This window comes from Lotus japonicus, chromosome 6 (genome assembly GCF_012489685.1).
Source record: "Lotus japonicus ecotype B-129 chromosome 6, LjGifu_v1.2".
Lineage (NCBI taxonomy): Eukaryota > Viridiplantae > Streptophyta > Magnoliopsida > Fabales > Fabaceae > Lotus > Lotus japonicus.
This window is the reverse complement of record NC_080046.1, coordinates 5,194,774-5,209,275: the sequence shown is the minus strand read 5'-3', so window position 1 is coordinate 5,209,275 and position 14,502 is coordinate 5,194,774. Positions and strand designations below refer to the sequence as shown.

General features: G+C 39.1%; 2 protein-coding genes across 3 annotated transcripts; one reads left to right on the top strand and one right to left on the bottom strand.

The window, feature by feature from the left end:
* Positions 1 to 811: 811 nt before the first annotated feature.
* Positions 812 to 9,721, top strand: LOC130723395 (uncharacterized). Of its 2 annotated transcripts, XM_057574426.1 has the most exons (12): positions 812 to 929; positions 1,084 to 1,199; positions 1,297 to 1,379; positions 1,864 to 1,939; positions 2,048 to 2,115; positions 3,341 to 3,428; positions 6,302 to 6,423; positions 6,511 to 6,594; positions 7,803 to 7,949; positions 8,679 to 8,787; positions 8,878 to 8,997; positions 9,326 to 9,721. In XM_057574426.1, exons 2-12 carry the CDS (start codon positions 1,112 to 1,114, stop codon positions 9,388 to 9,390), a joined length of 1,050 nt encoding a protein of 349 aa, XP_057430409.1. In that variant the 5' UTR covers positions 812 to 929; positions 1,084 to 1,111; the 3' UTR covers positions 9,391 to 9,721. The 2 variants fall into 2 exon arrangements, with proteins under 2 accessions (XP_057430409.1, XP_057430408.1); XM_057574425.1 differs by having other exon boundaries at positions 835 to 1,199.
* A 2,605-nt stretch (positions 9,722 to 12,326) lies between these two features.
* Positions 12,327 to 13,807, bottom strand: LOC130724766 (protein MAINTENANCE OF MERISTEMS-like). Its single transcript, XM_057576049.1, has 3 exons — positions 13,571 to 13,807; positions 12,612 to 13,196; positions 12,327 to 12,524 (listed from the first exon to the last, which is right to left on the bottom strand). Exons 1-3 carry the CDS (start codon positions 13,805 to 13,807, stop codon positions 12,327 to 12,329), a joined length of 1,020 nt encoding a protein of 339 aa, XP_057432032.1.
* Between the last annotated feature and the right edge of the window lie 695 nt (positions 13,808 to 14,502).

The window sequence follows — 14,502 nt, the reverse complement described above, 5'->3', positions numbered from 1 at the left end:
AAAATGAGTTTGTTGTAAGGATTTAATTTCTACACAGTGTCATTTACACATGCATCTAATTAAATCTCTCCATATTTTATTTTAAATAATATTTAAATTATGTTCTAGAATAAAACCCTAAGACCTAAGTTGGATGGGCAAAAGACTTAGAGTATTATTAAAGTGGAAAAAAAGTGAACATAAAATTGGTAACCGAAGGCTTCCTATAGGTGAGCCTCCTAACCCTTGATTCAAGTAAATGGTATCCGGTCGGTTGACTAATCTGTGAGATTGGACGTAATTGGGCAAGAACACGAGATTTTACGCCAGCTGGGCATAACTGTGGATCGTCCGACTGACAAGATGGGTCGCCCTGTGGCGTAAGGTTCTTCCGTTTCTGAGAGCTTTTGGTCCACCCGTTAGCAGGTTCATCCCTTGTTGAAGCTCGTTCATCCAGCCCAACAAGTTATGATGGTCCACATCCAAATGAAAAAAAGTTATTGAATGAGTGTTAAAACTATTTTATAGACAACACAATAGTGAGAGCTAGATTTGGCACCCCACTCATTAGAAATGTCACCCCACTTTCGGAAACTTAGGAACCCGAAAATCCGAAAATTGGGGGTGTGAAATCTAAGGGTTGGGTGCCAAATCCAGCTCTCCACAATAGTTTAGATTGAAACTTTTCATATCTAATTTATTTTCTCTATTTTATAAAATAACTCATTTTTGAACGTATAAAATTTCTCATTACTCGTACTATAATACAATAAATTCCTCATCCTTGTTGACAAAAAGTAAAAATAAAATTAAGAATAGTACTAACAAAACCACAAATGCTCCTAATAATGGAATTAATTTTGACCAATTTACATTTTCCTGGCAGAGGCTGGGGTCCTGGGTTTCATTCTTAGACCAAAGACGTCGACGACGACGACGACGAAAGAGAGGTTCGGAACTTGGACCATGGTCGCTGCCCTGCTCTGATTTTCCGTTTTCTTTCTCTCTCTCGATTCAGAATTTCAATTCACTTTGCAATTCGTTCGCATTTGAATCATTTCACTTTGCTTTGTGAATTGGGTCGAATTGCACTCACACACACAGAAGAAGACGAATAAGAAGGTGGGTAAATATGGGAATGAAACAAGTCATCAAGAACCTCGACGCGTTTCCTCGCACAGAGGATCACTTGTTGCAAAAAACCCAATCTGGCGCTCTCGGTAATCCTCTTTTTTCCTTCTTCTCTGATCCAGTTTTTTATAATATTTGTGACTTTTCCTTCATTTTGCTTATTCGGTTTTCTTGTTGTTGTTTCAGTTTCCATAATTGGTCTAATTATAATGGCGACGCTGTTTCTGCACGAGCTGGGTTATTATCTCACAACTAACACTGTCCATGAGGTTTGCATTTTTTATAATTGTTCTTTACTTTATCATGACTTGGAATGGATACACAAGTGACTTGGAATTTTTTTATTGTTCGACATTGGGCGCTAGGTAACTGTTAGAAGTCCCGCACTGGCTAGAAATATGACTAGAAATATGACGTAGATAGCCTTTATAAAGGGTAGAGCAACCCTCAACTCTTGAGCTAGCTAGCTTTTGGGTTGAGTTAGGCCTCGCAAATTCTAATAACATTGCATACTGTCTAATCACGGGTCTTATTCAAGTGAATTAGCTATTTTCGACTTCAATCCGCTAAACTACGTTTGGTGCCTTTGTCTCTGGTTTTGATATTTAGGAATAAGCTAAAAGGTCCGGTTGTGTAACCTCTTGGACTTGGCTGATCATGGTTTAATGTCAATATTAAATAATGAGAGTTCTATATGTAGAATAGTATATGTTGTGGTTGTATGTAGTTTTCACCTTTACTCATCTTTTGCAGATGTCAGTAGACTTGAAGCGTGGAGAGACCCTTCCAATCCATATAAACATGACATTTCCTTCTTTACCTTGTGATGGTTAGCATGGTTTTTTCATCTGCTTGATGTTGCTCCCGAGTTTCTTCTCGGTTTTGATATGTATGCAGAATTCTTATCCTCAACATTCTTCTTTGTCTGTTTGGCCAGTTTTAAGTGTGGATGCCATTGATATGTCAGGCAAGCACGAGGTGGATCTTGATACAAACATATGGAAAGTAAGCCAGTTTTTAGTTTATTATATATATGTGTGTGTGTGTGTGTGTGTGTGTGTGTGTGTGTATCTTTCAACGCGTCTAGGATTTCTGGAGACTAGAGTGATGTTATTTGATGAGTTCGTAATATGTTGAGAACTAGAGACTCACTATAAGGTTACTTGAAGTCTTGTTGTCTCCGCTTGTCTTTCATATGCATTGAATTTGAAAGTAAATAAATTTCTTCTTTATCTTATTGCTTATTTTGGAGGATTTAGTTGATTTCTGAGTGTACAACAATTTCTAGTTCTATCCTAGGCTTTATAACAGTTTATGTGGTGTAAGTTTTTTTCTCCAAAACTTGATGCCTGACCAAACAAATTATATATTTTTGTGTGTGTGTGTGTGTGTGTGAGAGGGAGAGAGAGAGAGAGAGAGTATGAGTGTGCATGTTGCATCTATTGTCTAACAATAACTTGTTAGAATTAGAAATGTGCGTCTTATAGTTGTTGACTACTGTGTATCGCATTCTCATTTGAGGGATTTTTCATATCTTGGAAGACTGTGAGACATGTGGTTGTAAGATCAAATGCTGAACCATGGTCTCAACCACTTGCAAACTCATATGATTGAAACTACTGATTAATGAGCTTCAATTTCTCGAGACTATACAAGTGGTGCTTATTTCTGATAATCAAGCTTCTTCACATATACTCTTGAATCTAGTGTTCCTTGCGAAGTGCAAATATGTTGAGTTAGATTGTTACTTTATCAATGAGAAGATCCTATTTAGAGATATCACTAGCTTTGTCAATTCAAATTATCAGCTAAAGGATGTTTTCACTAAATCCTTGTGAGGTTCTTGGATGAATGATATTTGAATACGCTTGGTGCATATGACCTATATACTCAATCCTGAGGGGAAATGATGAAAACTTTATTCTGTAAAATGTGTTGATTAGTTGAGAGTCTAACAAAATCATGTATTTATAATAATTAGGAAACTATATTATTGCATTTATTCAATATATTCAGCTTCTGTTGTGTGTTTTTGACACAGCGCATTTTGTCTCTCTTTTTCTTTGTTAACTCTTAACATATATTACAAAAGTATAAACTTGTTAAATGTACACAGTGGCTGTTATATAATAGCCATGGAGTTAAAGTAAATTTATTTAGCTGTTTGTTTTTCTTCTCTACCTTCTTTTCGTCAATGATTATTTACACTAATTGCTTGGACTTGTTGCAGCTTCGTCTGAACAGTTATGGCCACATAATTGGCACTGAGTATATATCTGATCTTGTCGAAAATGAAAATGCTGCTGGTCACAAGCATGGTAATTCTTGTTGTATTATGCATATGATTTCAAAACTCTAGGTTAAAATTCCATGAGTTATATTGGATTTGGTTCAATTCATTTGTTAATTGATATGTGCATTACCATTTTTATGGTATGATAAGGGGATTCTCTTTTCCTACCAGTCTCATTTATTTTTATATAATTAGTCTTAAATGTCGGACTGAAGATCTTACTTAAGGGATGCATGAGAGGATTCATGCCATTCTAGAGTTACCTGCTTAATAGAATAGAGTAATACACATATGTATACTATATCCAGTTAGAAACTACTAGATGTAAAATTTATACATGTACCTTAGCTTAAGATCTTCGGAGAGTAGGCTTTTGACATGGTAAATATTCGAAAAAGAATAGGCTTGAGAGAAGAGAGAAAGTAGCTCATCTAAATAGACTTCTGAATGATTTCATGGATCAACAATGTGGTAGACTGCTAGTACACGTCATTTATAGACATATAAGCCTAACAAGTTTTCGGCTGTTACTAACAAAAATTGTTTGTAACTGCTAACCATACCTGACTACAAAACCGAGCTAATAGAAGGCTACCCACCACTAACAGAAACAGTGACAGAAAACTAACTTATTACAATACATAAGCTGGAACGCAAACACAGCACTCTAACATGCCCTCCTCACACTCAGGGTGAGGAAGCAATTGAGTATTTGTCAAAAACCCAGAGTTTGTCCTTGAGAGCTGGAAACTGAACTGGAGTAAGAGGCTTGGTCATCAGAATGTCTGCAATCCGTGCACCTACTGGAATGTGGCTCTTAGAATTTGGGTCTTGGCCTAAATCTACCTTATGATTAGGATTGCCAAAACATAAGAAGCTATTTGTTGGCCTTATTCTAGTCAAGGTGGGATCTCAACACACCTCCCTCACGCAGGTGCAAACATCTGTAGCGTGGAGATTTTATGACTTTTATTTATTGTATTGGAAATCTGCGGGGCTAGGTTGATTGCACCGGGAAAGCCACAAGCCAGTTAAATTGCACTGTGAATACATGGTGCCAGGTAGATTGCACTTAAAAAGCCACGGGGCTAGTTTGATTTTTTGGACAGCGGGGGGTGGCCCAATATCAGATCTAGGTGGTGGCCCAGAAAGGGCCTTATTGAGCTTGCAGAGAGGACCCAAAGCCAGGTGGCTTTTCCATAGAGACCGCTTCATCTAGGTATCCATTTACAAAATGATTATTTACATCAATTTGTTGAATTGACAAATGGTAAAAGACAACCAAATTCCCTAAGGAGTTTATAATCAGGTATGTCCTTGAAGAGAACAAAGTGTGGAGATTTGGACTTCAAGAACTGGGGGTAGGCGTACGGTTAATGAGATACACAGCAGAAGTAAAGGCATGATCCCATAATGTGAGGGGGAATATTTGCATGAACTAAAAGTGTCTTGCTAGTCTCCACTAGATGCCTATGTTTTCGTTCAACTGACCCATTCTGGTGATGGGTATTGTGTAAGGGCATGTGAGCCTTCAATAGTCTCTAGTTTGGTTAAGTGCTGTGCGATGTCTCCATCAGTTTGGATGGATTTAATTTTTATATTAAACTGCAGTTCAACCATGGAGTTTCCCTAGAGAAATACATGAAAAGAGGTAGCCGCATGAAGATACTGAAGAAATTGAAGGTAATCTATGCACTCTTCCCAAACAACAAGCCGTGCAAAAATCCAAGTAAGATTTACTGGGTTATGAAACATTACATGACTAATTGACTATAAAGTGGCCCTCCATGAGTTATGATGAGGGTGGCCTAATCTATAATTGCCATGAACTGGTGTAGCGTATAATGCAAATCTATAAAGTCATCCCCTAGTCTATTATAATTGCCATCGTATAGTGCATAGATTACCTTCAATTTATAGATTACATGACTATAAAGTGACCACCCTCGTCATAACATTACAAAATCCAAGTAAGATTTACTAAACATTACATGACTATAAAGTGGCCCTCTATCATAATGCAAATCCTAGCAGTATAGCGTACGATGGCTGGTGAGGGGATGGAGGCGAGAGAGGCTAGGGGGAGGTGAAGGTTCGAATGTGAGAGGCAAGGTTGTGGCATGCGTGTGTCTCTGCCTAACATTTAGGGTTTAGAAGTTTAGCTGATCATAAAAAAGGGATAAAAGGACGTAATTTTCACCCAAAAGTACCCCAGGAGTACCCAATGCGTCCCCACACCATACCCTTTTTTTGTTTGAAATTACATCTGGCTATGTACCCGGCATGTACCCATGCATACCCGTACTAGGGACGTGTACATCAAGGAAAACGCGGTACCCGTGCTTTCTAGACGTACACTAATCAATTTTTTGGTAATTGAAGGAAATAAGAGAAGATCGTTAAGCTGAAGAATGTGGGTGATTTTGCACCCGAAATGATTTGGACTTACTGCAGTAATGGAAATACCTTGCCTATTGGCAATGTGAATCTGATCAGATCCAAAAAGAGAGGCACTGTCCCATAATTGTGAGGATCAAGAGTGACATGGTGGTTGGTTGACGAGTTAGGGTACCAGGTCTTAGTTTAAGAAGGTTGAGATCTGATCCATTGAGGTAGGCTGAGATGATGGCGGCAGTGGAGGATGAATACTCCCCCCTGAATAAATCCTATGGTTTACATCTCTTTCTATTGCTGTGATTGTGTATGGACTGAAGACTGCCTGACATTTTCTTTGCCATAAATCATATTTTTTTTAAATTCATATTGTAGATTAACTAGTCTGGTATTAACTGTTAGACTTTTGACTTTGTATATGGCATTATAACTGGACTGAAGACTTGCATTTTTTGAAGTTATTTTCATCCACTTACAGCCTTCCTTTATAAAAACTCTGAACAGATGATGATAAAGAACATCATGAGCATTCAGAAGAAAAAGCTCACCTACAAACCTATGATGAATCTACTGAAAATACAATAAAAAAGGTGAAGGAGGCATTAAGCAATGGGGAAGGATGCCGGGTATATATTCTCTAGTCTCTCAAATTTCTGGTGGCATTTTTTGTCTAACCTTGCAAAAGCTTAAAATTTTGTTTAATTCTATTGCAGGTTTATGGTGTTTTAGATGTTCAGAGGGTTGCTGGAAATTTTCATATTTCAGTGCATGGATTAAATATATATGTTGCACAAATGGTAAGATATTTTTCTTCATTAATCTTAGTACTTGGTGATTGACAATATGCATATTGTAATTCTTTGACAAACTTTACTAAAGCTGACAGGCATAGGTATCTTTTATTGAATTAAAGGAGCTTTTAACTTTAAATAAAACTGAAGTACTTCTTTGAATTCTTTTTAATAGCTCTTATATTCTGGCTCAAATTTTCGTAAATAAGTAAATAGAGCATGTGAATTTTGTCAGAAGATCAAATATCTAGCCAAAGAAAAACAATAATATCGTTTGCATCACTTTCTCTAGGAAGTTATTTAAGGCAGAATTCAGTCTTCCTCGATGGAGCAGGACTCAACTCTGAGGAATGTGTGAAAGGAAAGAGGGGAGAAAATAACATGATGCAAGGATTACATGCCCTAGATTTTAGGGCTTTTGTCAAGAAAGTTAGAAGTCGATAGATTAGGAGCTTCTCATGAAGCTAACTCTATCTAAGGGAACTACTGAGTTTATATCAAATTCCTTTTAAGCGGCAGGATTCTTTATATCAAGATGCAAGGATTACAGGCCTTTATTATGCATTTAGATATGTCCTGTTGTATTTGAAAGCTTTACTTGGGTAGTACGGTGTTTTAGATGGATGAGGGGAAATCGCTGGGCCATGATTGGTTCACCATTGCTTTTATTAAGGTCTGTTATGGCTCTAAAGATTTACCCAATCTGTATCATTTGGAGTTCTATGACAATCAAAACTTATATGAATTTTACTCATGTGATGTGTAATCTTTGGTTAGTGGGGGTTGTATATATGTTACAGTCTCACTTCCATAACTGAGATAAACCTCCTTCCTGTTCTGGATATTGTCACACTGTAGCTTTACTCAATACAGTTGCACTGTAAAGGACCAACTATAAGAAAAAGAGTCCTCCGTCCTGATGGGTCGCAACTACAATGCTGCATCTCTGCACAACAGTAGGAACTTTCAAAAACCATGACCTAATTCACTTATTTGCAAATGATACCAATTTGATTGGGGTGAATTTTCAGTAATCTAATTTTCTAGTCTTAAATCTTAATTAGGAGTTTGCAGATAAAATTACGGCAATGTAAGTTTTAGCTGCTTGTATCCTACCTTCCTGTCTTAAATTTTCTTAAAAAGATGCTAATAAGATTCGTGATTTGTTGTATATCAGATCAGATACCTAATTCAGTTGTGATGGTTTCCTGCAGATCTTTGGTGGAGCGCAGAATGTGAATGTAAGTCACATGATCCATGATTTGTCATTTGGCCCCAAATATCCAGGAATTCACAACCCACTTGATGAGACAACAAGGATTCTTCATGATACAAGTGGAACGTTTAAATATTATATAAAGGTTTGTGTATACGGCTCTTCCATGCAAAATCTTTAAATCTGACCACAATAGCAGCAAAGTTTGTCATATTTATTCCTACACGCTTTACTTGATAGTTTGCAAAATGCCAATTTACTTTTTGCTCATCTTTTCCATTATCTAAATTGATTTTTAATAGCCTGCTTATGAAAATATTTGCTTATTGAATAATAGCCTTTCTCCTTCAAGTAAAATTAAGATTTGTCTTGCCTCTAGTTTCAATTCTTATTATGTACAAAATAGCCAAGTCCCGGGCAACAAAATGCTGACAATTGAAAGCAACTATTTTCTCCTTTATCTTTAATGCTACATTTAATCAGTGTTCGGAACCTTCATAGTCTTTCTTAGAATTTGGGTTAGGTCTAAATCTATCCGAAAATAGCTTTTGGAGGTTGAGTTAGGCGTAACCCAAATTCTAAGATGGTATCAGAGCATATCCTAGATTTGTTTATTGGAGACTATCCATATATGGACAACCTGCAAATGTTCATTCTTGCAAATTCCATACTCTAGACGTTCATCCCTAATCAGAGTAACTTCATTAGGGTGCTGAGGTGCTCAATATATCTTGCTTGAATATGTCCAAAAAACTAGCAAGGGTACTACTACTCATAACCCTAGAGAGTCTTTAGCAGAACTAAATTTTTTTTTGCTAATTCTAACAAATTTATCCTTTCGTAAAATGTAGTAATTTCTCTAATTGTGATGCAGGTTGTTCCAACGGAATATAGATATATCTCAAAAGAAGTTCTACCAACTAATCAGTTCTCAGTTACAGAATATTATTCCCCAATTCATCAGTTTGATCGGACCTGGCCAGGTTGGTTTTATGTATGAAGTTGGTTTTGTTCACTTCTGAGACTAGGTTTCATTTTTCAAATGTTGTTTCACATTTATTTTATGTATGCAGCTGTCTACTTTTTGTATGATCTATCACCTATTACTGTCACTATCAAAGAAGAACGCCGCAGTTTTCTTCATTTCATTACTCGGCTTTGTGCTGTGCTTGGTGGAACGTTTGCTTTAACAGGTTTGTCCCCTAATTACTGAATATAACATGTACGTTCCATATGATTATATTTTAATGTGCAAAATGTGACTTCTCGTTTTAGAAAGTCTGGAAAATAAAATGGAAAAGTTCCCAAAATATGATGTTTTTCTTTTCCTCTTGTAACAAAAAAAATGATGTTTTTCTTCATGCTTAGATATACTTCATCTCTATGATTGTAAAGTTATATATTCACAATCCAGTTTCACATGTTGATTTTCTGGAATCCATGAGTCAAAATACTTCCTGCTGCAGTTTGTTTTCTTTCTTTCCCTCAAATTCCTTGTGTAAAACTCATTTATATCAACAGGGATGCTAGACCGTTGGATGTTCAGACTTGTTGAAGCTGTAACTAAACCAAAATCTAAACGGTAGATTTGGAAGTCATTACAATTTCTAGGAGCTCCCCTGCATATCAAAGTGATTCCAGGAACAACATGGAATTGACTCCCACCTTCAGATGTGAAATATAATGTGCACTGATGATTCAAACACAGTTAAGCTTTCACAAATTTGTGGTCATACGATTCCTTATGCTGCCTGACATCAATGGCTAGCTCATCTTAATCTCTTTTCTTTTTTGGAATGGATGTTTCGGTGTTCCGTGTGATGGTAACAGCATTGTCATTGTGCAATCATAACTGTGGACTTTGCTCTGTAAAACTCAAATTTTGAATATAGTGATTTAAATCGTCAGTTTCTTGTAGTTGAGCAACTCCACATGTGGAATTCCTGATAGCAATGTCGTAGTTGTGGAGGTCTATTAACATACAATTATTTACCACACAATTTTCAACACATTAGTAGTATTAGTTAAACTTCATGTGGGACTAACTAAATCAAGGGAGGTACCATTCTAATTTAATAGATTCATAGTGAATTTTAACAAATAAGAGTGTGTCGGAAGGAGTGTGTTAAAAAATGTTTCCTTCTTAAAGGAGGTTAGTTCACAACAATAACTCTCTAGCTTTGGAGTCACTGGCGAGTCTTATAATGACATGAAGTTTTTTATTGTGACCATTTTGAGAAAGGAGAAGAGCTACAATCGGAAACGCCCAAATCTAAAATTCAGGATCCTACTGGTGAAAATTGAGAGACAAACCATATTGCCTGTTTGAATCACAAACTAAAGATGGACTCTGTTGCTTTGATCTAAGACACTAGTTAACGAAATACCAAGCACGAGTTCTAAATCTTTTCCAATACTTTCTAAAGATCAATACCCATCAAAAGTAATTTTACCTCGTCAATGTTGGCTTGTGTTTTGTTCAAATATGATGGAAGGTCATAGTCTATCATCTCAAGTGAAGCTACATTATAAACAACATCATAGAGACTATAAGCATCAATATATGAGACATTCCATGCATTCTATTCTATTATGGGAATTGTTATTCATACCCCGCCCACCCCTATTTAGACCGGAGGAAATTTCTGAAACCCGAAATTACCCCTTTCGAACGCACCTTTAACTTGTGTGATGGTCGCAGTTTGGACCTTATTTTCTGAGTGCGAAATAGACGCACACTGAGGGTGTGATTGTGATGCACTTTGAGAGTGCGTTTAAAACGCACCGGGCATTGACCATGAGTCAACAACCGGTAAAACTCATTAAATGAGTCATTAAGTGCGTCGTTACAACCTAGGTCATCGCAGCTCTATAAAAAGGGCTTCCCAATCCTTCATTTTTCACACAACACCTCTCTTCTTCCTCTCCTCCTCTTCTATGCTTTTCTTATGTCTTCTTTTTAATGTTATTCTTTTGGTTTAGGGGGTTTTGAGTGGTTGGGGTTATGTGGATGTTATCCCCAACATTAGCAACTTTGAGTACTTTGAAAGTGAAATTTCAAATTCAGAGTGCCAAAGTTGCTAATGTAGGGGTGACCATCCTTGCTCATCCTTTCTTGTTCAAAGTACTCAAAGTTGCTAAATAGAATAGGTCCAATCTCCAGTAGAAAATGCCCTCCGTAGTCTCCTTTTTGTGATGGAAACATCAAGGCTCACCCAGGCTCAGGTGGCTGCACTGGATCTATCCGGGATGCCAAGGAGGAGAAGACAAGGAAGGGGACCTCAGAAGCCAAGAAAGATGACCTGAAGAAGAAGAAGACTCCTTCCTGATTGTATCCCATATGGGGGGTCATTGTACTTGTATATGTCAAGTACTAGGGTTAGGACTTAGGGTCTAGGGGTCATTGTACTTGTATGTTCGAAAATTTTGTAATTTATCATCAAAAAATTATGAATAAAGTACTAATTTTGTTTCACCGTGTTTCTGTTTCTGTTTCATATCTGGTTCTGGTTTTGAGTTGCAAATCGCACTCTCAGGGTGCGTCGTCGACGCTGCTCCAAGGAGCGTCTGCGTCGCACCATGTAGAAGCGTCTAACACGCACGCTGGGAGTGCGATTAATTCAGAACTTGTGTCGTGTACAGGGACCCTGGCATGGAACATTGTTTGGGTGTTACATGTCGCACTCTCAAGGTGCATCTTAGACGCATCTTAAGGATGCGATTGAGACGCACCCTGAGTGTGCGATGAGAACAGTAAATGTTACATGTTACCAAAACAGAACAATTGGAGACTAAATTAAGGGAAAATTAATCACATCACAACATAACTTGTCTTTAAAACACAACCTACGTGAAAAGTAATTTGTCTTCAATACAGTCATCCTTTAATTAATCTTAAAACACTAGACCTAACTAGTCTTCGAGGTAGATGCTTTTGCTTTTCCTTTCTTCTTTCTGTCAGGGCCACCACCACCATGAGGTGCAACTCCATTGCCACTGCCACTGTCATCATCATCACCTCCATACTCCAAGTGCTGCATTATGGTATCCCGCATACGCTGGTTTGCCTCGAGGATCCGCTGAGGGGTCTCACTGGGGTCAACTGTGATATCATTCAATTCCCGTAATTGTTCGAGAACATCCTACAAGCAACAATGAAACATAATCATAAATTGTAACATAAACAAAATCAAACTAGTCATTAAATTATTGATCCTTACCACAAGAGTTACTGCCACAGGACCTCTTGTTTCAGGAGGGACCACAAAGCGGTGTGAGATTGTCTTGTGCCACTCAAAGTAGCGAGGCGTTGTCGTTGGAGTGTCAATATGTTGAGCAGCCACGCAATGAGACATGTTCTCAAACCTCTCATCAATATCCTCAATAGGGGGAATGTTTGCCGGTGGTAAATTGGGTTGATCCAGGAGCATATGGAACTGCCTCAACACACGCTCTGCAGATATGGTCGGATGATGCCTAAATGCCGAATCCACCCACTGTAAAGACACTCCTGCTGAAAGGGTCAATCCACTCTATGCCCGTCATATGGAGTCCATATAACATTGTTATCCCTAAGGTCATCTAGGATTAGCCTCTTCGCATGCAGGTCCACAGTCCCCCTCTTGGTGACCCATTTGCAAGCTCGCGGGTCTTTCTCACTGTATTTCCTGTTCAGGTTTCTATCAAACAATGAAGTAGGGAAGTGCTCAAATATCCATGCCTGTAATCAAATAATCATACATCAAGATGAGATACCTTAAATTACGTTAATTACAATTTAACTAAAATAAGAGTTGTAGAATCATACCTGAAACAGATTTAAGTATCCTCCAAGACTAGTGGTGCAAACCTTGGTGGCGTCCTTCAGCTGGTCATAAAGGAAAGCCAATGCCATGGCGCCCCATGCATACTCCCCAACCTTTTCCAAATCCATGAACATCCCCCAATATGCAACATCCACCTTGTTGTTTGTCTTCCCACAGAAGATCGTCATGCCCACCAAACGCAGCAAGAAGGCTCTAGCAGCTTTCTTGGTCTTCCCTTCCTTAGCCATGTCCTCAACCACCTTCAACAACCATGTATAACGAGCATAAGGTCCTAAGGACTTCCGGATCTCCTCTTCAGCATCTGCTTGTGTAACACCAAGCAGTTTATGCAATGCACTGGCTGCATCCTCACGAGTCAGGACTGGGAGAGTGAAGAATTTTCCCTTCACAGGAATGTGTAGCAAAGAACTAACATCATCCAGTGTGATGGTCATCTCCCCAAATGGCATATGGAAAGAGGATGTCTCCGGCTGCCATCTCTCCACAAACGCTGTTAGCATGGTCTTGTCAACAGAGGGAAGGTTGCATGTCAACAAAGGCAATAGACCAGCAGCCTCAACCCTTCCCTTTACATAAGTCGAAAAGCATTTTTCACATCGTTATGCTTCTTCTTATCATTCTCAAGCATAGCATTCCCATGGTGGTAGGTTTTCAAGACACCCCTATCAAGCACTTCAACAGGTTTCTTGTAATGCTTCCACACCTCCAGTGATATATGTTGCTTGAAGCTCTTCAACAAGGTATTGTCATAAGGCCCCCCAGGAAAGAATATATCATCATCATCATCATCTTCCTCACCTTGATCTGCTTGTGTATGCCCGCCATCCTCCTCTTCCTCCTCCTCCTCCTCCTCCTCCTCCTCTTCCTCAGTAGAACCCTCCTCCTCTTCTTCACCAGAACTCTCCTCCTCTCCTTGACCAGAACCCTGTTCTGCATCAACCATATCATCATCTTCAGGTTCAGGCTCCTGTACTTCTTCAGGTTCAGGCTCCTGTACCGCACTGGCAGCAGTCGTTGCATTACTTGCACGCCTTTTACGGGTTGCCTCGTCACGCCTTTTACGTGCTTCTTCTTTCTTTCGTAGGGCAGCGGCTTCACGAGCCTTACGTACCGATGTCGTGGGGGGAATTCTCCCTTCGTTGGCCGGTGGCACACTCAAATTCTTTGTTCTTTCCATATCTGAACCAACATTGGCAACATAAGACTCAAAACATAACAAAAACATAGCATTGAAGCTTTGACAGATAAGGGTCTATGACGCACTCTCAGGGTGCGTCTGTGTCGCTCCTTAAGGGTGCGTATCAAGCGCACCCTTAAGGTGCGTGCATTCTGAACACGCACCTTCAAGATGCGACACATACGCGTCTACAAGGTGCGATCAAAACCATAACATAATGGGTCGGGTCGCGTAACGAACCTGGGTTCCGGGAAGAATGTTGGGCTGTTGGCAGCAGAAGGTGGCGATGGGGGTGGCAGCGACTCCACACGGTTGCGGTGTAGCTGGCGATGGCGGCCGGTAGAGGCAGCGGAGGATATGCGTGAGAGAGGGAGGGAGATTTTGAAAGATAGAAATGTGTTTGGGGGAAAGGTTGGGGGGTTTCAGAAGTTTGAAAAAGTGGGAGAAGTGGGGGGGGGGGGGGGGGGGAGTTAGTGGGGAAAGTGGGAAGTTTTTTTTAACAGGGGCATTTTGGACAATTCGCCAATTTTGAGGGGTCTGAATAGGAGTCGGGGGGTCTGAATAACAATTCTCTTCTATTATTTATCGTAGCATATTTTATAAGTGAGAATGTGAACCACTATAGGTGAGAAACCCAGGAACTCGGGGTCGAACGTGGTTGGAAACTTGACGGCACATAATTTTCACGCTCTAGT